General features: G+C 44.5%; 1 protein-coding gene across 1 annotated transcript; it reads left to right on the plus strand.

The window, feature by feature from the left end:
- The first annotated feature begins 17,818 nt into the window (after nucleotides 1–17,818).
- cldn15la (claudin 15-like a) lies at nucleotides 17,819–23,666 on the plus strand. Its single transcript, XM_030752003.1, has 5 exons — nucleotides 17,819–18,227; nucleotides 21,640–21,804; nucleotides 22,479–22,560; nucleotides 23,297–23,410; nucleotides 23,528–23,666. The coding sequence occupies exons 1-5, from the start codon at nucleotides 18,011–18,013 to the stop codon at nucleotides 23,604–23,606; spliced, it is 657 nt and encodes a 218-aa protein (XP_030607863.1). The 5' UTR covers nucleotides 17,819–18,010; the 3' UTR covers nucleotides 23,607–23,666.

Raw genomic sequence — 23,666 nt, forward strand, 5'->3', positions numbered from 1 at the left:
TTCCACATGCGGCAGAAGCAGCTTTTCTTCCTCCATAAATCAGCTGTTCTCTGATCTGCAGCGCTGGTGTGTCTGGATGCTGAGGCGTTACTCAGGGCTGCAGATCCGGTCCGACCTGTTATCAGCTCCCCGAGGTGCACAGCTGTCAACAGTAATTCACAGGTTAAACTCATAATGTGTCTGCTGAGCTCCTGCTACACAAACAAAGCTGATCAGTGCTGATGATTATCAGCATTAATGTGGTCAGTACACGGTGTTTCTGTTCCACTCAAAGGAGTGCAAACAAGTGTCTGTTTGACACCAGCTGGTTTCTGCGGTCAACAACAAATAGTAAATCTTTATGGACCCCCAGCACGTGGCCTGCAGCACCAAGTGCCCCCCCAACTCCAGAGTATAGACAAACAGAGCCTCTAATTCAGTAAATAACATCTTCAGATAGAATCTGAGTTAAAATGCAAACGATAACAAGCACTCATTTTGCACTTCAGCAGAGAGAATACATTTTATTTGATCCACACCTTCACTTCACCTCGGGGTCAGCTGGAGCGCAGAGGGTGGAAACACTTAAAATGTGAGTTAATTAAACTCAGAGTGAATAACTAATGCAGTTTGCAGGAGTTGGGACCCATATGCAAGATGCTGAAGTCCATATGGCTGAAAATAACACAAAGAACCAATGAGCCCTAACCTTAGTGGAAATAAACAGCAGCCAATATGAGAACCAGAGCCTTAAGATATTTAGCAAGACCATAAAAATCAATAAGAACCAAACAGAACCCTAAATAATAAAGAATTCAGAGGTCAAAAAGCCTTCCTCAAATCTCTGGATCAGAGACCCAGGACCATGACATTTGCTGAGGTTTGAAAATGTCCACCAGGTCACATGTAGCCTGTGAAGGGTTAGGGTTCGGTTTTTCACCTTCCTAATGAAGTGTCGTGCATTCATTCTGCCCGTTCAGGTTTTCTGTTTCCATGAATTCTTAACAGGTGAAAATCTATAAAAGATTTGGATGTTGGCTGAACCCAAATCCTACCTGCCTGTGAGTCGGTGGGTGTTCAGAAGTGACAGAAAAAACTACTGGGGCAGAGTTATTGTCCTCAGGAGTTTATTGTAGTGTAGCCATTAATGCAGACTGTGGACTTGGTCCTTGTTCTAAGAGAACTGATGAAACCAAGGAGACTTTACCATTCCAAGAATAAATGCAAGCTCAAAATTAACATCACCAAGACTGCATAGCTGGATAAGCTCAAGAAGCTGCTTGATCAAATATGAAAGTCTCTTTGCAAAAACTATTTACAGTATGGCAAAAAAAAAAAAAAAAGCAAACAAATGGGCTCATGGGTCAAAGTTTCTCATGAAGGACTAGGCAGCTTTAAGGACCTTCCTATCTCGGAGGAACTGGACCTGGAACCTACTGTGGAAGAGCTTAATTAAAGTCGTTAACACCTTACGCAGTGGTAAAGCACCAGGCGAGGATCTTAAATCATCAAATGTGGCAAATCAGTGGTACTGGAACCATTTTATGAGCTCTTGTTTCTTTGTTGGAGAGGAGCAACGGTGCCTCGAGACATGTGCAATGCAACAATAGTAACACTGTTCAAGAAAGGCAACCACAGAGATTGTAACTATCATGTATCTCTGTGCTGAACTTAGTAGACTCATGTGGTCTTGAAGTATCTGCAGATCTTTACTGACTTCAGGAGAAAGTTGCCTCACATTCATCGCCTTCATCAGCCTCACAGAGGCATTCGACCTTGCGAGTACAAATGGTCTGTTTCAACTTGTGAAGAAGATTGGGTGCCCTCCATTGTTGCTCAGCATCATCACCTCTTTACTTATCTACATTCCATCACTAACAACCTGTCCATTGACAGAGACAACCGCATTGCAAAAGCAGAAGATGTATTAACAAAACTGAGAGTATGGAGAAATAACCAAACTCAAAGTAATCAGGCATGCATGCTAAGTAGCTTGTTGTACAGTTGGGAAACGCGGTCTGACTAGTTTGCCATTCAGGAGAAATACCTTGAAAACGTCCACCTTCATTGCCTATGAAGGATTCTCACCATCACATGGCAATGCAAACTCACTAATCCTGCTGCGCTGCAAGAAGCTGGCTCCCAGAATATGCACCTCCTCCTATGGACTAGTTCTTAAATAGCCCTTTTGTACTGTAGCTGAGCACTGAAAGCGCTTTATGCCAACACCATTGACACTGGCTGGGGCACGTGTATGAAATGCTGGACAGCTTGACTCCAGAAGACATTATGTATAAAGAGCTGGTCAAAGGACAGCGCACAGTTGAATTGAATTGAATTGAATTGAATTGAATTCAATTCTATTCTATTCTATTCTATTCATCCATCCATTTGCTTCTGCTCATCCTGTTCAGGGTCGCGAGGGGACTGGAGCCTATCCCAGCTGTCATGGGGCGAGAGGCAGGGTACACCTGTACAGGTCACCAGCCTGTCGCAGGGCCAACACAGAAAGACAGACAACCTTTCATACTCACATTCACGCTCTCATTCACACCTATGGGCAATTTAGAGTAGCCAATTAACCTAACCCCAGTAAGTGCATGTCTTTGGACTGTGGGAGGAAAACGGAGTACCTGGAGAAAACCCACGAAGACACGGGGAGAACATGCAAACTCCACACAGAGAGAGGGAGAGGCCTGGGCCAAGGTGGAATCAAACCCAGACCTTTCAGATGTTATTCTAACTGTGAGGCAGCAGTGCTAACCACTGCTAACCAATTCAATTCAGTTGTATTTATAAAGTGCCAAATCACAACAGACAGTCACCTGTGGGTAAAGACCCTACTATAATACAGAGAAAACCCAACAGTCTAAACGGCCCCCTATGAGCAGCACTTGGTGACAGTGGGAAGGAAAAACTCCCTTTTAACAGGAAGAAACCTCCAGCAGAACCAGGCTCAGGGAGGGGGGGGGGTCATCTGCTGTGAGGGGGAGACTGAGATTAATAACAATTAATGATTAAATGCAGAGTGGAGTATAAACAAAGTAAATAAGGTGAATGAGAAGAAACAGTGCATTATGGGAACCCCCCCAGCAGCCTAGGGCTATAGCAGCATAACTAAGGGAGGGTTCAGGGTCACCTGATCCAGCCCTAACTATAAGCTTGATCATAAAGGAAAGTTTTAAGCCTAATCTTAAAAATAGAGAGGGTGTCTGTCTCCTGAATCCAAGCTGGGAGCTGGTTCCACAGAAGAGGCGCCTGAAAGCTGAAGGCTCTGCCTCCCATTCTACTCTTAAGTATCCTAGGAACCACAAGTAAGCCAGCAGTCTGAGAGCGAAGTGCTCTGTTGGGGTGATATGGTACTATGAGGTCTGTAGGTGACCTTGCACTGTGTTTCAAAGATGTAAATGGACTAGTTCTTATATAGCGCTTTTCTACTCTGTCTGAGCACTCACACAACACATTTACCCATTCATACAAGCACTTCCATGAGTAACTAAGTTAAATGCTTTTTTTGTCTAACAATCACACTCCAACCCTTGCATTGGAGAGCAACTTGGGGTTCGGTATCTTGCCCAAGGATGCTTTAGCATGCAGCCTGGAATTGAACCGCCAACCTTCCGACCAGAGGCGATTGCTCTAAGACTGCAAGGGAAGCTCAGCTTCCCCTAAAATGTCAAAAAATAAGTGATCAAACATATACTGTTGCGTGTACATGTCATTGACTAAATATGCCCTCCAACGCACTCAACTTTTGTTCAGAATCAGCTTCTTATCACTGGTAACGACGCGGCTTTCCTCTCACTCATTCCCGCAGCTTCACAGTGCTTTAAACAGTGTGGACGCTGAGCGTCCGTAGAGTTCAATAGCGAAGCAAAGAAAGCAGCGAAACGAGACGAGTCATTGGATAAATGCTGGGCTTTGTCCCGCCCATCGGACGCTCAGCGTCTCTGGGGGTCTATGGGGCAGTGGGCTGGCCTCGGCCGGCCCGGACACTCAGCTTCTGCATGATGATTGGATGATCTGTCTGAGGCTGAATCCCTTTTTGATTGACAGCGAAATGAGCGAATCAACAATCTTTTGGTGTAAACATCCATGGGAGCTTTTGTTTTGAGTTGAACCGAGACTTTCCTAATCCTCTTAGCGGCATTTTCGTTGTTAAAAACGACTAGCGAAAAAAACAAACAAACAAAAACAAAAACGACTAGCGACAAATCGAGCTTCTATTTCTGGTGGTTTTTTTGTAGCTCCTTGTGTTTGGAGACTGACTTCTATCGCAGTTTCTGTCCAGCGGGTGCTGCTGTATAAATAAACACACATTTTATGATGTAGGCCGAAATTGAGCTTCCCCTCCTTGAAAGACCAGCATCCGCCACTGCTTCCGACCAATAGGTGAACTACTCTGCAAGTTGCAGTCACTGGCAGGATGCCATATATGAAAGGTTTTATCAACAATCAGAGGACAGAAGAAAACAAAGGAGACAGAAAGCAAACCCGACCAGCTCTTAAAGTTCATCTGTAAATTGTGTGGAAAAGAATGTCATGCATGGATTGGACGGCTGAGTCACACCAAACGCTGCTCAGGAGTGACTTTAATCCTGACCCAGCCTCATTCCCAGGAGATCAAACTCTGATGATTTTTACAGCGAGATTTGTAGTTTTATTTATGTTCTTTTTCTTCATGTACAACAGGATGGACACACACACACACACACACACACACACACACACACACACACACACACGGTCTGGTTAGGAATCAGGAAGCAGTCAGAGCCCAGTCAGCCTCATCAGATTCAAGTTTAAAGTTGGTGCTTCCATCTCTCACCAATGGCCACTGCTGCTCTGAGCCTACATAAATACACAACCCAGAACAAAGCGAACAGCGCCACCTGTAGGCAGGGAGGAGCAAAAATGATACAACACCTCAGCAGCTCTGAGATGACTCCTTCATGGCTGTGAGCTCATTCTCAGTCACTGTGCAGGTATCAAACTTCCACATCAAACCACATTCATCCGTTTAAGGATCATTGTTTTCATGTCTTTATCCAGACTTTACAACAAATTATATAAAACAATATGATCTAAATTCAAAAGACAATTTAACATTTCTCTCTTTTTTATGTAGAACCAGCGACCAGTGTGTCAGGTCCTGCTGTGGGGTTTAAATCATTTCATAAAGTGAAAACAGGGCTGTAAAAATGCTTACAGGAAACACTCTGAGGGAGAACATGTTTTGATAAGATTAATGACCTTTACCATCAGCTGCAAGCTGCTCATCTATTTATTTACCACGGTGACCGGTTACACCTGATGTGATGTAATTAGTTTATTAAAACAGAGATTCAGAGATGCAGAAGAAATGAGAGTACCAAAGCTGAATATGTGTATTATAGGCTGAACAGGCCTCTTAACAGCAAGGGTGGATTTCTAAAATGATAGTTATTCATACATGTGCTCTACGTTTGTGGCTATGAATCATTTAGAAATAAAAGCATAAAATGTTTTTATCTGGATCTAATTGCACAACTTTTTTCTGTTTTGAATGTTCAGGTTCATGTTAGAGATTTTTTCTCAGACTGTGGAGAGAAAACAGAGTGTGACGAGTCAGACTTTGGACTCTCATGATGATCAAATATTAACTGTCACCAACCATAAAACCATAAAACACAGAATATCTCATACAGCCTGCTAACTTATCATCTGCTAGCTTGAAACCAGCACAGATGGCTCATAAAAAAACTCCTTTCATCAAGTATGTTTTTACTCTTTTCCCATGTAGTTAAAATATAGCCTTGAGAATAAGCTGAATAAATGTCAAAGGAAGATATAAATATATTTTTATAAATATATTTGTGGTGGTTACATTGTTTGGTTTTACACAGACATCATTAATAAAACTTATCTCAGTCTCAAAGCAATAACAGCTTCACTCAGTTTGAGGTTCTGCATTAATTAGGACCTGTGCGAAGGCCCTATTGTAATTGCTTTGGACATTCAGGCAAATTAATTGCTTTTTTGAGGGCCTAAACATGCTCAAAAACTCATGAAATTTTCCACACATGTCAGGTCTGGTGAACATTTAAGTGTTTTAATGGTTTCAGGCACGGCCCTTTCAAAATGGTTTTACAGCGCCACCTTTAGTTCAGTTCCCACTGCTGTGTTTCACGTACGTGTATGAAATTTGGTACACATATGTAACATGTCCAGATGAACAAAAAAGACCCCAGGGTCCAAACCCAACAGGAAGTCTGCCATTTTGAATTAAATGGCTGATTTTAGCGATTTCCTGCCCTCATACTCTCTCTAATAACTTTGGATGGTTTTGGATGTTAACAACTTCATATTTGTTTTGTCTTATCTACACACCAGGGGGAATCTAGACTTCAAAAATGGTGAGTTTTTGACAAAGGGCATGACCCTGGCAGGATGGCAAAATTCAGTGTTTTACTTAATAAAAGAGAAACACGCACATCCAAAAAATTAACCAGGGTGCTGGACCAAGCAAAACTCAATGAAAAAGGAGGTTCGCACACCAAAAAGCTCCTTGAGAAATTTTAATCCATCAGTATTTTAAAAAAGTGACGTTTCGGGCTGGAATTCCAGTGTGTGTGTGTGTGTGTGTGTGTGTGTGTGTGTGTGTGTGTGTATGTACAAAAACGTCTCTTAGACCCATACCTGAAACCCAACAGGAAGTCCGGCATCTTCAAATTAATGTGTCATTTTTGCAGCATTTTCTGCCATTTGCAGACTGCTATTTGAATCATCTTCTCTTAGGGCATTTCACGCAGTGACACCAAAATGGCTCCAGATTATCTACGCAAATAGCCCATCAAAAGTTATTCAAAGTTTTATAGAATCTCCAACTGTGTGGCAACCGTCTGAATTTGGGAATTCAATCATATACCACAGGTCACCAAATTGTCACGTCTCAAATGTACATTGTCTAATCTGTCCCAAACTTCACATGATTCATGACTGGGTGAGTGAGTCAGGACACACCCATCTACGAACTTTGTATCACATTCATAATGCCACCTAGTGGTGACAGGAAATCAGCAGTGCACTGATAATCACCATCCTATGATCATTACAATTTCATTGATAGTGCAGCCATTACATACAGCATCATGACATTTTATTAGTGGGCGTTCACCGACACCACCTGGTGGACACGGGAGATGTTTGGTAGCTGAACGACACAAGATACAGGTAGCTTGCTGGGATGACAGCATCCAGATGAGCCCGTGACTCTCCTGTCAGCGACAGCCTTCGAGCATGGCACGGGTCAACGTACACCAGGTGTGAGGGCCCGATCATCGCCGCTTGTGGCTTTAATTTATTTTAAATCTGCATGAAACTTCTTTGGATGGATGGATGGATGGATGGATGGATGATGGATGGATGGATGGATGCCTTTTGGAAACAGAAATATGGTGGAGTTCAATAGCATTTCAATCTACAAGACGGGATTCTCAATGAAAGATCGTGAAAACTACCTGCAAAAATTAACTTTGACCACCAGAACCGACTCCCCGATCCCTGTGGTACGTTAGCAAGTGGCCCAGTATCCAGTGACTGGTTTTATACGTGTATTTTGTGGAGAAACCCTGTGTACACAGAGAGAGAAGTTAAACGCCTACAAGTCACTGGATGCTTACAATTATGTTGTTTGCGTCCATGTACCGAATGTCAAATATTATAATACAGATGCTGAGTTTTGTGTCTTGAAGGCAGAAGTTCTTCCAAGCCAGTGACAAGGAAATACGACCACTGTGTATGAGGCTTGGGTCATTGTAAACAAGTCAGAGAACTACATCCTCACAGTGAATTGTACCTGTGTGGCAGAGCGAGTACTTCATCAGATAGCTTGTCTAGCTTGCTGAGAGTTTTCCAGCTGCAGATTTCATTAATTTACAAAGGAAAAAATATATATACTGTTCCAGTCAAAAGTCTGGACACACTCAACCATTCATATGTGAGTCTGCTCATACTTTTGAATGGCACTGCATATTGGAATCTATAGTGCAATTAAATATTAATTTAAAAATCAGGACTCTCTGAGACCAGCAATACCATATATCCATCCATCCATTCATTCATCCATCCATCTATCCATCCATCCATTCTCTGCCACTTATCTGGGGCCAGGTCATGGGGGCAGGAGCCTGTGCAGAGAAGCCCAGGCTTCCCTCTCCCCAGTCACCATCTCCAGCTCATCTGGAGGGACGCCAAGGTGTTCCCACGGCAGCGGAGAGTATTATAATCTCCCCAGCGTGACCTGGGTCTACCATGGGGCCTCCTCCCAGTGGGACATGCCCAGAACACCTCACCCAAGGGGCAACCACGAGGCATCCTAATCAAATGCAGCGCAGAGCAGCAGCTCTACTCTGAGCCCCTCCCGGATGGACGCTTTTCCGGCTGAGGACCATGGCCTCAGATTTAGACGTGCTGATTCTCATGCCAGATGCTTCACACTCGGCTGTGAACTGTTCCACTGCGAGCTGGAGGCCACCCCTGATGAAGCCAACAGGACCACATCATCTGCAAAGAGCAGAGACGAGACTCTGAGGAAGAAGCCTTCGGCCACCTGGCTACACCTAGAAATTCTGTCAATAAAAATTATGAACAGAATCTGTGACAAAGGGCAGCCCTGATGGAGTCCAACACCCACAGGAATGTTATGTTATGTTAGTATTGAGTCATTTTGGGAACTGTTTTTTTCTTTTAAGTACTCCTTTTATGGTTTATCCTTTTAAATTATTATTATTATTATTATTTTATGTGTTTTTTTTTTTGTTTTTTTTTTGTGCTGTATTGTATTGCTGTCTTTTATCTGGAAAGTGCTTTGTTCAACTTTGTTGTCTTTTAAAGCGCTCTATAAATAAAGTTGGATTGGATTGGATTGGAAACGAGTCTGACTTATTACCAGCTATATGGACCAAGCTCTCACTGCAGCTGTACAGAGACTGAATGGCCTGCAACAACAGGCCAGACACCCCATACTCCCGCAGGACTTCCCACAGGATGCCCCGAGGGACACGATTAAAATGTCTTCTCCAAGTCCACAAAGCACATGTAGACTGGTTCGGCACAAACTCCCATGCACACTCGAATATCCTTGAGAGGACAAAGAGCTCGTCCAGCGTTCCGCGACCAGGACGAAATCCGCATTGTTCCTCCTGGATCTGAGGTTCGAATAACGGGCAGACCCTCCTTTCCAGCACCCTGGCATAGACCTTACCAGGAAGGCTGAGGAGTGTTGGAACACACCCTCCAGTCTCCCTTCGTAAAGATGGGACACCACGCTAGTCTGCCAATCCAATGGCACTGCCCCAGATCTTCACACGAAGTTGCAGAGGCGTGTCAAACAAGACAGTCCTACAACATCCAGAGCCTTCAGGAACTCAGGGCGAATCTCGTCCACCCCAGGGGCCCTGCCACCAAGGAGTTGTTTAACCACCTCAGTGACCTCACCCTGGTGATGGGCAAGTCATCCCCCTCGTCCCCAGACTCTGCTTCCACTGCAGAACGCGTGTCAGTGGGATTCAGGAGGTCCTCAAAGTATTCCTTCCACCGTCCAACTATAGCTGCAGTTGAAGTCAGCAGCACCGCACTCGCACTATAAACCGTGTGAGTGGAGCACTGCTTTCCCCTCCTGAGTCACTTGACGGTTTGCCAGAATCGCTTTGACGCCGTCCGAAAGTCTTTTTCCATAGCCACACCGAACTCCTCCCACACCCGAGTTTTTGCTTCAGTCACTGCCTGAGTTGTGTTCTGCTTGGCCTGCTGATACCTGTCAGCTGCCTCTGGAGTCCCACAGGTTAACCAAGCCCGAGAGGACTCCTTCTTCAGCTTGATGGCTCCCTTCACCTCCGGTGACCACCATCTGGTTCGGGGGTTACCACCACGACAGACACCAACCACCTTGCAGCCACAGCTCTGAGCAGCAGCCTCAACAATGGAGATGCGGAACATGGTCCATTCAGACTCAATGTTCTCAGCCTCCCTCAGAATGCTGTCAAAGTTCTGCCGGAGATGGGAGTTGAAGATGTTGTGGACTGGGGCTTCTGCCAGGCGTTCCCAGCGCACCCACACAATATGTTCAGGTATGCCAGGTCTGTCCAGCATCTTCCCCCACCACCTGATCCAACTCACCACCAGGTGGTGATCAGTTGACAACTCAGCTCCTCTCTTCACCCAAGTGTCCATAACATACGGCCACAGATCTGGTGATACGATTACAAAATCGATCATCGACCTAGGGTGTCCTGGTGCCATTAGCACTTATGGACATCCTTATTTTCGAACATGGTGTTTGTTATGGACAAACAGTGGCACAGAAGTCCAACAACAGAACACCATTCAGGTTCAGATCGGGCAGGCCGTTCCTCCCAATCACGCCCCTCCAGGTCTCACTGTCATTGCCCACGTGAGCATTGAAGACTCCCAGTAAGACGACGGAGTCACTGGAAGGAGCACCTTCGAGCACCTCACCCAGTGACTCCAAAAAGGGTGGGTACTCTGAACTGTCATTCGGCGCATAAGCTCAATCAACAGTCAGGATCCATTCCCTGGCCTGAAGGCGCAGGGAAACAACCCTCTAGTCCACTGGTGCCGGGGGGGGGGGTACAAGAATACTCGCCACCTCTCACCGAGGGCAACTACAGACTGGAACAGAGTCCAGCCCCTCTCTAGGAGAGTGGTTCCAGAGCCCAGGCCATGTGTTGAGGTGAGCCCAACTACATCTAGCTGGTATCTCTCTACCTCACGCACTAGCTCAGGCTCCTTTCCCACCAGAGAGGTGACATTCCATGCTCCAATAGCCAGTCTTGATAGCCGGGGATTGGTCCGCCAGGGCCTCCGCCCTCAGCCACTGCCTGACACACACTGTACCCAACCCCTACAACACCTCCTGCGGGTGGTGGGCCTACAGGCGGGCAGGCCCATGTAACTTCTTCAGGCTGTGCTCGGCCAGGCACCACGGGCTAATGCCCGGCCACCAGATGCTCTCCCTCGAGCTCCCTCCCCAGGCCTGGTTCCAGGTAATCGTATCCCGGGCAGGGTAAACTGTTCCCTCGTTGTTGTAGACATAGGGGTCTTCTGAACCACTCTTTGTCTGGCCTTTCACCCAGGACCAAATTGCCATGGGAGACCCTACCAGGGAGACAAGCCCCCGGGCAACATAGCTCCTGGGATCACTGGGACATGCAAACTCCTCCACCACGACAAGGTGGCAATTCACGAAGGAGGCGATACCTCACCTGTAAATAGCCAACCACACTACAGTTTAAAAGCTAAATAGCCAACCAGCTAATGTTGTTTACTTTAGATATTAGCATTTATCTAGACCTGACATCCCAGTTAAACCAGAGTAGATAAATAACTTTTCCTGATATAAAACGGGTGCTTCAAACGCGAGCATTTCTGATCGTGTCCTCATATCAATACATTTGATGGCTTGCAATCACAGGCGCTTCCGTTTTCTCTGATCCTGTGGGAATTCAGTACAATTTCAGTCTGCTTTTGGTAGAGGAGAAATTCTGACAGCCAAACATGCAACAGCCAGACTTGTTGATGCTGATATCGCTTTTAAATCACATTTAATCGCTGCAAAGTCTCATTGTTCTTATGGATCTTATTGAGCTGTTCACTTCTGTTGCCAGAGTGTGCACGCATCCTTTGATGACATAGACTGTAAAAGGGTCTATTGGTCTGAGCAGTTGGAGTGATAGTCAAAGCTGAAAAAATATGTATTCTTGTTAAAATATAAGATCTCAGGTTAGGCTCTCAGACACAAAGTTTGTGTATTTCAACAATAAGTAGCAAATGTTTATCTTTAATATGTGATTATAAATATAATTATTATAACAAATGTGTTTTGTTGTGATGACCCTCCCACTGTTTCTGATGGTTGGCTGGGAGGATTACCTGATATAAAAGATGGCCCAGATGAACTGCTCAGTCTCTCTCTTCCACTCCACCTTGCATCAACCCGTTGGTGACGTTTGTCTCGTGGTCAGGTTGATGACTCCCTTTTTTTCACCTACTCTGAGCCAGTTCATGACAATAGTATACAGCACACAACAGATCATATGCTGATTATATAAAGACATGCAATTCTGTGTGTATTTCACTTCATGCTAATGTTAGGCTATAAATGATGTGGACCATGGCTGCCTGACTTCACCATTGAGTCCCTGTCTCATGATGGTATTTACTAATGTATCTTATGTGGTATAAAAACATTTTCATGTTTTTCACATATTTTTTTAATCTAAAAACGTAATTTCAGACATCTCTTTTTCAAGATGGCGGCGCGCACAGACACAGCGTCTCACGGCTCTTCCTTTCGGTGCTCTTTTTTGTACTTTTTGTGTTTCATATTTGTTAGTTTTGGTGCATTTGTCTCTGCAAACAACTGCTACACACGCCAGGATCTTGTGGACATTGGCTACCGGCACAAGATATCAGTATCGAGTGATTTTCACTACACTCATAACATCCCAGACGCTATAGCGAGACCGCCGGGGGCTCCGTGGATTGTTATCGGGTCTGGAAGGCGCCGCCGACAGCGGAGGGAGAGGAAGCAGAAGCGGGGCTGCAGGTCCGGCTATATGCTGAAGCTGAAATGCCAACCACACAGGCCTCCTCTGCCAAGCCTGTATCTCTCCAACGCCAGGTCCATGGTAAATAAAACGGACAACCTAGAGTTAGAGCTGGCTGTAAATCGCTATGTTCGTGACAGCTGTGTAATGATTATCACCGAGACCTGGTTAAACCCACAGATTCCCGATGCTAGCGTGCAGCTAGCAGGCCGCACTCTGCTACGCGGAGATCGGACCAAGGACTCCGGTAAGAGCAGGGGAGGGGGTCTCTGTATTTACGTGCATGAGGACTGGTGTAACAACGGAACAATCATAGACAAACGTTCCCCAGACCTTGAGTACATGTCTGTAAGATGTCGGCCTTTTTTTCTACCCAGAGAGCTAACAGTAGTGATCGTCACAGCTGTGTATATAGCTCCCGATGCTAACGTTAGCATGGCGCTCTCTCTCCTGCTGAACGCCATTAATGAACAGCAGCGGCTCCACCCCGACGGTGTTCTTATTATCGCGGGAGACTTTAACAAGGCCAACTTAAAGACTGTACTCCCGAAATTCCACCAACATGTCAAATGTTCTACAAGAGGGGAGAACACTCTTGACCATGTTTACTCCAACATTAAGCACGCTTACAGAGCCAAACCCCTCCCCCACCTCGGCCAGTCCCACCATCTTTCCCTGCTGCTCACCCCAGCATACACCCCCCTCAGACGGAGAGCCAGGCCTACTGTAAAACCATTACAACCTGGCCTGAAAACGCACTCTCCGACCTACAGGACTGCTTTGCATATACAGACTGGGACTTATTCGAACACGAGGACCTAGAAACATTCACAGGGACGGTACTGGACTACATTAAGTTCTGTATCGGAAATGTGACTGTTAGCAAAAACATCCGGGTTTTCCCTAACCAGAAACCCTGGATGAACAGCCGGGTCCGTTCACTCCTCAAAACCCGTGATGCTGCCTTCAGGTCAGGCGACAGAGCTCTGTACAGTGCTGCTCGAGCTGACCTGAAAAGAGGAATTAAAAAAAGCCAAAACGGACTACAGGAGGAGAATAGAGTCCCATCTGTCCAGCAATAACACACGGGAGGTGTGGCAGGGCATTCAGAACATCACAAACTTCAGAGGCTGTGATGTGACTGCAGGAGACCTGAGTGTGTCACTAGCAGAGGAACTTAACTGTTTCTTTGCTCGCTTTGAGATGCCTCAGGACTACCCATCTGCTCCGGTCCTGCCCCCCCCACCAGGCTGCACCCCACTCACTGTCCAGGAGCATGAGGTACGGCGCGTGCTCCTGGCAGTGAACCCCAGGAAGGCTGCCGGACCAGACGGAGTACCTGGCAAGGTGATCAGAGCGTGTGCCCACCAGCTCACCCTGATTCTCACCAGGATTTTCAACCTCTCCCTGGCCCAAGCAGTCATCCCCCCCTGCCTAAAAACAGCCACAATCATCCCTGTGCCCAAAAGGTCATCTGTCACCAGCCTAAATGATTACCGCCCTGTGGCCCTCACACCGGTAATCATGAAGTGCTTTGAGAGGCTGGTTCTCCAGCACATCAAAGACCATCTGCCCCCCACTTTCGACACCCATCAGTTTGCATACAGATCCACAGAGGACGCCATCGCTGTAGCTCTCCACTCTGTGTTGAGCCACTTGGAGCAGCAGCAGAGCTACGCTCGCATGCTCTTTTTGGATTACAGCTCAGCGTTCAACACAATCATCCCGGACATTCTCACCACCAAACTGCACACCCTGGGCCTCCCCCCTCTCACATGTTCCTGGATCAAGGACTTCTTGCACACTGAGCACTGGCTCCCCACAGGGCTGTGTGCTGAGCCCCCTCCTGTACTGCCTCTACACCCATGACTGCAGTCCGGCCCACAATAACAACCTCATCGTCAAATTTGCTGACGACACCACAGTGGTCGGACTCATCTCAAAGGGAGATGAGGCAGCTTACAGAGAGGAGGTCCTGAAGTTGACAGCCTGGTGTTCAGAGAACAACCTGGTACTGAACACCATGAAAACCAAAGAGATCATCATCGACTTCAGGAAGCACAGGACTGACCCAGCTCCCCTCTACATCAACGGCGAGCGTGTGGAGAGGGTCCACACCTTCAGGTTTCTCGGTGTCCTCATCTCTGCTGATCTCTCTTGGTCAGATAACATCACAGCTGTTATCAAGAAGGCTCAGCAGCGACTTCACTTCCTGAGGGTCCTCAGGAAGAACAACTTGGACTCAAACCTGCTGCTGACCTTCTACCGCTCATCCATTGAGAGCCTGCTGACGTACTGTATCACAGTATGGTACGGCAGCTGCACTGAGGCAGACAGGGTCAGGCTTCAGAGGGTAGTCAAGACAGCACAAAGAATCGTTGGCTGCCCTCTCCCCTCCCTGATGGACATCTACACCTCCCGCTGCATCAGCAGAGCCAGGAACATCATCAAGGACAGCTCACACCCTGGCTTTGACCTGTTTGACCTGCTGCGCTCTGGCAGGCGCTACAGGTGCATCAAAGCCAGAACAAACAGACTCAGGAACAGTTTCTTCGCCAGAGCAATCACCACCCTGAACTCACACACTCACCCACCGTAACTGTGCAGCACCCACATCTCTGTGCAATATTATATTATTCATACTGAACAATATCTATCACTCCTATATTGTGTAATATCCAGTATTCATTCACTAGTGCAATATTCATTCACCAAGTGCAATATTCATCATCTTCATTATTATATGTATACACACATTTACTTTCTTACAATGTACAGATGCACCAATGTATGTATATATTTTTATACATTCTATTTTTTGTATATCTGTGTAGATTCTCAGTTATCCAGGTCATAGTAGTCTCTGGAGCTTGAAAAAGGCGACTGGACTTCTTTTTGTTTCTTGAAGACGTTTCACCTCTCATCCGAAAGGCTTCTTCAGTTCTCAACCAAATGGTGGAGAGACCCAGGTATTTAAACCCCTGTGGGCGTAGTCCCCTGGAGGTGGTTATGACCCTCTATTGATCATGTGCTTGAACACATGTGCCCAGGTGTGAAGGGGGCGTGGGTCATATTTAATCAGTGGTTTCAGTTGAAACCAACTTAGGACTCCGCTCCATTGTTTCCTGTGGCCTATTGAGGTCACTGGAACAAAGGTGTGAATGGGGGTTGAGACGTCTGGGAAGGGAGCTCAGGACAGCACTGTAAGCGGGGGAAAGTTGGTGACGTAATCCACCTCCTCTGTTCAATGATGGTTGTTCACAGTGGACATAGATGGCTTCTTTCACTCCTCTTTCAAACCATCTGTTTTCCCTGTCCAAAATGTGGACATTGGCATCCTCAAAAGAGTGCCCTTTTTCCTTCAGATGCAGATGTACTGCTGAATCTTGTCCTGTCGAAGTGGCTCTTCTATGTTGTGCCATTCGTTTGTGAAGAGGCTGTTTGGTTTCACCAATGTAGAGGTCCGAGCACTCTTCACTGCACTGAACAGCATACACTACATCGCTGATCTTGTGTTTGGCGGGTTTGTCCTTGGGATGAACCAGTTTTTGTCTTAGGGTGTGACTTGGTTTGAAGTATACTGAGATGTCACTCTTGGAGAAAATTCTTCTGAGTTTCTCTGACAAGCCTGACACATATGGGATGACAATGTTGTTCCTCTTGTCCTTCCCATTCTCTGTAGTTTGTGTTTGGCCTTCATTCCTGTGCATCTTAGCTGATTTGATGAAGGCCCAGTTGGGGTAACCGCATGTTTTGAGGGCTTTCTTAATGTGTGTGTGTTCCTTATGCTTCCCTTCTGCCTTAGAGGGAACACTTTCCGCACGGTGTTGTAGGGTCCTGATCACCCCAAGTTTGTGTTCCAGAGGGTGGTGGGAGTCAAAGAGGAGATACTGGTCTGTGTGTGTGGGCTTCCGGTAAACTTCAATGTTGAGGCTTCCATCTTCCTCGATAAGCACCGCACAGTCCAGGAATGGTAACTTGTTATCTCTGGTGTCCTCCCTGGTAAAACGTATGTATTTATCCACTGAGTTAATGTGACGAGTGAAGGCTTCTACTTCTCGGGTTTTGATTTTGACCCAGGTGTCATCTACATATCTGTACCAGTGGCTAGGTGCCTTCCCTTTGAAAGAACCAAGAGCTTTACTTTCCACTTCCTCCATGTAAAGGTTGGCTACAATGGGAGACACTGGGGAGCCCATGGCACATCCATGCTTCTGTCTGTAGAATCCATCATTGTATTTAAAATGTGTTGTGGTAAGGCAGAGATCTAAAAGTGCACAAATCTGATCTGGGGTGAAGCTGGTTCTGTTCAGTAAGGAATCGTCTTCCTGTAGTCGTCTTCTGACGGTCTCCACTGCCTCAGTTGTAGGTATGCAAGTGAAAAGTGAAACCACATCAAAGGACACCATGGTTTCATCTGGATCCAGTACAAGATTCTGGACCTTGTTAGTAAAATCTGTAGAGTTTTCAATGTGGTGGGGTGTGATGCCAACAAGCGGTGATAAGATGGTGGCGAGGTGTTTGGAAATGTTGTAGGTGACCGAGTTTATACTGCTGATAATGGGTCGAAGTATTTTTTGTATATTTTACACATTGTTTATTTTCTGTATATCTCTTGATCATATTGATTATACTAGATTATAATATTTTTATAATATTTTTATTTTCATTTTAGAGAGTTTGATTTTCTGTTACATGGCACTGAACAGGAGTGGCCCTCCAATCTCATTGTACATCCTGTATAATGACAATAAAGGCATTCTATTCTATTCTTCTATTCTATTCTAAATAAAACTTACCAAACCCATTAAAAAATGACTAGAAGTGCTAAATGCTAGCTGATATCTAGATTTTTGGACTCTCATAGCAATAGTTTGTAAAATCCTTTTAAAGTATTTTAATATGATTAAAACCATCTAAGCTGTGTAATGTCCCAGCATCTCCTCAACCAGTGCTGGAGTGTCACGAGCCATCGTGATCTCCTCGAACCATCTAGAAATAGAAATGCCCACTATCCTCTGCAGAGTACCCCAGAAACCATCACAACAGCATAAAAACCTGTGCATCATTGTATCTCAGGTGTGGCTGAACACTCACCTGTGTCATCAGTCATGGTGATTGCTCGGTGAGGGGGTAATACAAGGAGTGGCCCTGCTGTTTATGGCCCCCGTCAGAGTGTAAAGTCCTCATGCTGGAGCCATAGATGTCAGATTAACAGGACGTAACTGAAAGAGAGAGACCAGAGCCTCGATCACCTGCGACCTGTTTCTGACGTTACCTGAAGGCTTCAGTTTAGAGGACACAGTTACTTCCTGTTAATTTTGTGTGAGTGTTCTGGTTTTAGGCTGTTTGTGGTAGCTGCCTGTCTTGAAAGGTCGCTGTAGTTTTATTTCAATTGATTTTTGTGGGAACACCCTGCAACCATGTCGACGGCACTGGAGGTGACCGGGTTCATCATGTGTATAATCAGCTGGCTGGTTAACGGCGCCGTGCTGGTTAACGACTACTGGAAGGTTTCCACCGTGTCCGGCAGCGTGATCATCTCTCAGAGGCAGTTTGAAAACTTGTGGCACGCCTGCGCCGAGAATAGCGCCGGGATTGCTGAATGTCGGGACTTTGAATCCATGCTCGCCCTCCCTGGTAAGACCGGAGTCTCAAGTCCTAAAGTTTCATACCTGAAGCCGAGAGTTGTTGAGAGATCTGAAAAAAGAGATGTGACAATAGATACACTGATCAAATCTGATGACAAATGTTATATTGTTACTATGAATGACACTGTGAAGCTACCAAAGAATCTAACAGTTATCTCCCAGGAAACTGGATCTGGTCAGAAAGCGTAGCTCCTACCAGACCTGAAGTTGCATCGTAGTATGTCCTTCGTCACTTTGGTAGATCAGAAAATGAATGTTGCGTGGCACCATTTCAGAAGTTGTTTTCTAAAGGTTGGCGAGTTTTACAACCGGACTTTTCCCGCCAAAAATCAAACTGTTATAAAGTCCCAAAATCACCTTCAGAAAAAAACTTCATTTAGTTAATAATAATTTGGTTAATTTATCATTAGATTGTCTTTGGTTGATTTTTTTCCCGCCTTTAATTGTTGCACACAAAGATCTTCTGGGCGCCATTTTGAACTTCCTCCATTAAAAGCAAAATGGATGCAAATAACAACCAACAAAACCCAAACAAAGCAGTGCATTCTGTTTATGCTTCCTTTACTTTGTTTGACTTTAATCTGTATCATGTTTATGTATGAAAGTAGAAATCAGATATTATATGGATGGTCTTATGTCCCTAAAGCAGTTTTACTGTTGCTCATCAAACCAAAATGTTTTCCTCAGCAGTGATAAATATGTAAATATGTTTTTGCACCTGCCTAATTAATTACACCAATTTAAAATATATTTAAAACAGATTTTGTTCTTTGCTGTCCTTTTAACTGTTTTTGTGCATTCTTAGTCAAAGGTTTTCTTTATTATATGAGCGTTAGTGTTATACTATATACCAGGTGACATCTTAACAGTCACTGAAGCCAAATTATTATCCTGTATGACTCCTAATCAGCTTTCTGCTCGTCTCTCCTGAAACTCCCTGAAGCTCATAAAGAGGCGCGGCAGTTTTATTTATGATCAGCAGAAGTCATTTGGTTAATAAATGATCACACAAGCTGTAAAACACACATACACACGCCTAACATTGCTGACTGACCATTCTGTGTGTTTTTAATAAGAAAACATTAATATAACATATCAATGAGGGAGTTTTACAGGTACAGGCAGCTGTTTCCCTCCCTCTTTACTCTGCTGCACCGTCAGGGTTAGTTTTAGACTGTTGGGTGGGCTTATAGAAACAATGTGTCTGAAACTTGAGGTGCAGATTTAGCCTAAAGAGAAAGAAATCAGCTCAGAGACTGTGGATTTGAAGCTGGTGTCATTTTCTCCCTGTTTCATGTAAAGACTGAATGTTGAACTAGGATAGCAAAGACTGACCTATATGGAAAAATTAGATCAGTTAATGTGTTTAAATATAGGAGCTGTTAGAAATTATACTGACATCTTTGTCGCTGTCTGGACTGTTATTTTATCTGTGTAATGACATTTGTAACTTTGACTGGGCTGAGCCCACAGCTACCACATCATACAGCCAGTCTCTGGTTGCCAGGTCAGAGGTTTGATCTGCTTTGGAGTCGACCTATTTTAGATGTAAACATTCTTCAATATAGTTTAGAAGAAATTCTTTATTGATACCAACAACTCCAGACAAGCATGTCTCTTGATTACAGTACTGATCTCTGGGGTATTTTGTGGTCTTGGTTTCTCTGGTTTTGCCACTCAGACCTGGAAAGTCAGCTGCTGGATAACCTTACAGTACATACATGTGGAGGGGGGACCTTTGGTGAAATGTATTTCACCAAAGGTAGAGCTAAAAGGATTCAGTGGCCCTCAGCAAAGTCCAGCTGAGTAGAAGCATGAACCATCAGTTCAGGCAGGAAAGCTGCAGTCGAAAGCAGATGATGTCCATGTGCAGTCATTTATAATTGGGAGCAGCTGTTCTTGGACCTCATATGACTAAGACTGGAGGCACTCTCACTTGATGTTGGTTCTCTCTGTGATATAGTATCACCTCCTGACATGTCTTCATGATCAGCTGCTTTCAGCACTGCTGGTATTTGTTTAGACTCTTTGGCTCCAGTTGATCTTTCAGAGTTAACTTCAATAGTTACTTCTTCCAAACCAGCAACATGTTTATTAGATCCCATTCCTACTAGACTGTTCAAAGAAGTCTTTCCAATTATTGATGCTTCAATCTTAAAAATGATCAATCTGTCTTTATTAGTTGGCTATATTCAATTCAATTCAATTTTATTTATATAGCACCAAATCACGGCGTGATTTGTACCACAAGCCTTCAAGGTGGCCAATCTCCAACCATCCTTTCCTCTCAAAGATTCTTGAAAGAGTAGTTGTAAAACAGCTAACTGATCATCTGCAGAGGAACGGTTTATTTGAAGAGTTTCAGTCAGGTTTCAGAATTCATCACAGTACAGAAACAGCATTAGTGAAGGTTACCAATGATCTTCTCATGCTCAAATATGTAGGACATCTTTTTTGCATTTGTGCAATATTTCTAAATTAGAAACATCCTTTCTCAGAGTGATGCTGAAAAGCTAATTCATGCATTTATTCCTTCTAGGCTGGACTATTGTAATTCATTATTATCAGGCTGTCCTAAAAGCTCCCTGAAAAGCCTTCAGCTGATCCAAAATGCTGCAGCTAGAGTACTGACAGGGACTAGAAAGAGAGAGCATATTTCTCCCATATTGGCTTCTCTTCACTGGCTCCCTGTTAAATCTAGAATAGGATTTAAAATCCTTCTCCTCACATACAAGGTCTCGAATAATCAGGCCCCATCTTATCTCAAAGACCTCATAGTAACATATCACCCCAACAGAGCACTTCGCTCTCAGACTGCTGGCTTACTTGTGGTTCCTAGGATACTTAAGAGTAGAATGGGAGGCAGAGCCTTCAGCTTTCAGGCCCCTCTTCTGTGGAACCAGCTCCCAGCTTGGATTCAGGAGACAGACACCCTCTCTATTTTTAAGATTAGGCTTAAAACTTTCCTTTATGATCAAGCTTATAGTTAGGGCTGGATCAGGTGACTGCTGGGGGGGTTCCCATGATGCACTGTTTCTTTTCATGCACCTTATTTACTTTGTTTATACCCCACTCTGCATTTAATCATTAATCATTATTAATCTCTGACTCTCTTCCACAGCATGTTTTGTCCTGTCTCCCTCTCCCAGTGTTTTTTGTTTGTCTTATTAATGCTACAGTGCTCCTCTCCTGTATAGCAGGAATATTTGACCTTTTATTTTAGATCTTGTTCTGTTTGAGGCACTGGCACTGTCATACTAAAATCACAAAAATCTATTGTATATAACAATTTCACTTATTTTCAACCTTATATATTAAAGACATTTAGCTGGTAGTATATTGGACCTCTTTTTGTATTAGTGTATGAATAATTATTTGATGATTTCTTTCTGTCTCTGCAGTTCACGTACAGGCCTGTCGTGCCCTGATGATCATCTGCCTGCTGCTCGGCCTCAGCTCCATGATCGTCGCTCTGCTCGGACTCAAGTGCATCAAAATCGGCTCGGCCACCGACCAATCAAAGGGCAAGCTCACCATGGTGGGGGGAATCCTGAGCATCCTCGCTGGTGAGTCACTTCCTGTTTCTATTCTGGCTCATTGGGGTTGATTTTTCCACCAAAACACTGAAAAAGAAGGCTGTCTGAAGGGAAAATGAGCAAAGTGCAATCCACTGTTTTATCATTAAGACACTGATTCAAAATCGTAAGCTGAGGAGAATGGATAGATGGATGGATGGATGGATGGATGGATGGTCATTAGGCACTGAGTGCATCATAATGATCTGAAACCATTAGAGACATTTTGACAACAGTGAATTCAGTGCCCTGCAAACAGCATCACATAATAGAATGTTTCATATCATCTCACATGTACTAAATACAAAACATTGAACTCTTGTTTATGCCATTTGCACTTTTTGTATTTATTGTCAGATAAATAATGTTCATAACAGGAAGTTTAATCGTCTTGTGTGTGTTTGTGTCACTGCTTGGAAGCTCCACAAGTTTTTTCTTTCTTTATAAAGTGAAATTCTGCAAAACTGAGATTTATGTAAAGTCTCCAAACCTGATGTACCTGGAGCGCTGAATGACACGGTGCTGTGGTTGGACAGTTTATAAAAACAAAACAAAAATATACTGAAAGAAAAAAAAAAAACATTTAGTGTGTTTGTGATGTTCTGGCTGCACTCACAGGCCACAGCAGAAAGTAAGGATGTAATAGTTTGTGTTTGTGTTTGCAGGTGTTTGCTGTATGATAGCTGTTTCCTGGTACGCAGCCAGAGTCATCCACGACTTCAATGACCCGTTCTACGGTGGAATGAGGTCAGTTTACCGCACAGAGGCTTCACTTTGATCCGACTGCACGGGGAGGGTTGGGGTTAGTGTTGGTGACATTTCCTTAGGGTCTCCATGTTCCTTTTGGCCGAAGATTCAAACCCACAAGTTTGAATCTTGTTATGGTAAATGAAAGTAGCAATGACTCATCAGAGGCCCCTGGGAACAAGGCCAGTAATTAGCCATGGGGAAAGCAGAGTAAAGTATTGAGATAATGGATGGGTCCCACCTGGCAGTGGAAGAGTGGCCCTCACAGTCCATAGAATGGAATGATGGATGTCCCACTGCTGTGGGCAGGGGAAAGTCCCGCCCAGTATACGACGCAATGAGAGTGTGGCTACTGCCAGTGGGAAAGGCCCAGCCAGTATACAGTACAAAATATTGAATGGGCCTCTGATTGCAGTACAGAAAGTACAGATAATAGATGATAGTGGTAAACAATACTCCTACATTAGCCTAACCTAACCAAACCTAAACTAACCCACACCAAGATTAAAAAAATGTGATTGATGATGAATGACACTGAAATCCTTTTTTAATGATAAAATTGTTTTTATTTTCTCCTACAGGGCTCAAAATTCACAGTTTATTTTTTGCTGCTATTAACTAATATGACAGGACTTCAAATGTTCTTCTGATATTGTTTTATAATATTTTAACTTTGAGACAGAAATCAATCAAGTAAAGTTTGATTTGGGGGTTAAAACTCATCACATGTTTGCAGGTTTGAGCTCGGCACTGGCCTCTACCTGGGATGGGGTGGAGCCTCTCTGGCCATCCTGGGCGGAGGTTTTCTCTGCAGTGCGTGTAAAAGGGCATCACCTGGTGGCAAGAAAGGGTAAAAACCCACATTCATCACTTTTTATTTTTGAACTCTTAAATTTTCAGTTATTTCGGTTTGTGTTTCTCGCTGCTTTGAGAATCTCACTCTGACTTGGTCCTTCTTGTTTTGCAGCGCTTATTATGGAAATGCACCACAGAAGGTTTACACGGCCACAGCCAAATCAGATCCAGATGCCAAAGCTTACGTGTAAAAACAATGTTGGTGCCACTATTACCTTTACTGTAGGGATATGACAACGTTTTAGCCTGAA

This window comes from Archocentrus centrarchus, chromosome 17 (genome assembly GCF_007364275.1).
Source record: "Archocentrus centrarchus isolate MPI-CPG fArcCen1 chromosome 17, fArcCen1, whole genome shotgun sequence".
In the NCBI taxonomy this organism is placed as follows: domain Eukaryota; kingdom Metazoa; phylum Chordata; class Actinopteri; order Cichliformes; family Cichlidae; genus Archocentrus; species Archocentrus centrarchus.

Bases quoted from the DNA above. Each gene is read 5' to 3' on its own strand.
- cldn15la (XM_030752003.1), top strand. From the start codon at position 18,011: ATGTCGACGGCACTGGAGGTGACCGGGTTCATCATGTGTATAATCAGC. The intron at 21,805-22,478 runs GTGAGTCACTTC...TTGTGTTTGCAG, and splicing joins AATCCTGAGCATCCTCGCTG to GTGTTTGCTGTATGATAGCT. The intron at 23,411-23,527 runs GTAAAAACCCAC...CTTGTTTTGCAG, and splicing joins TCACCTGGTGGCAAGAAAGG to CGCTTATTATGGAAATGCAC.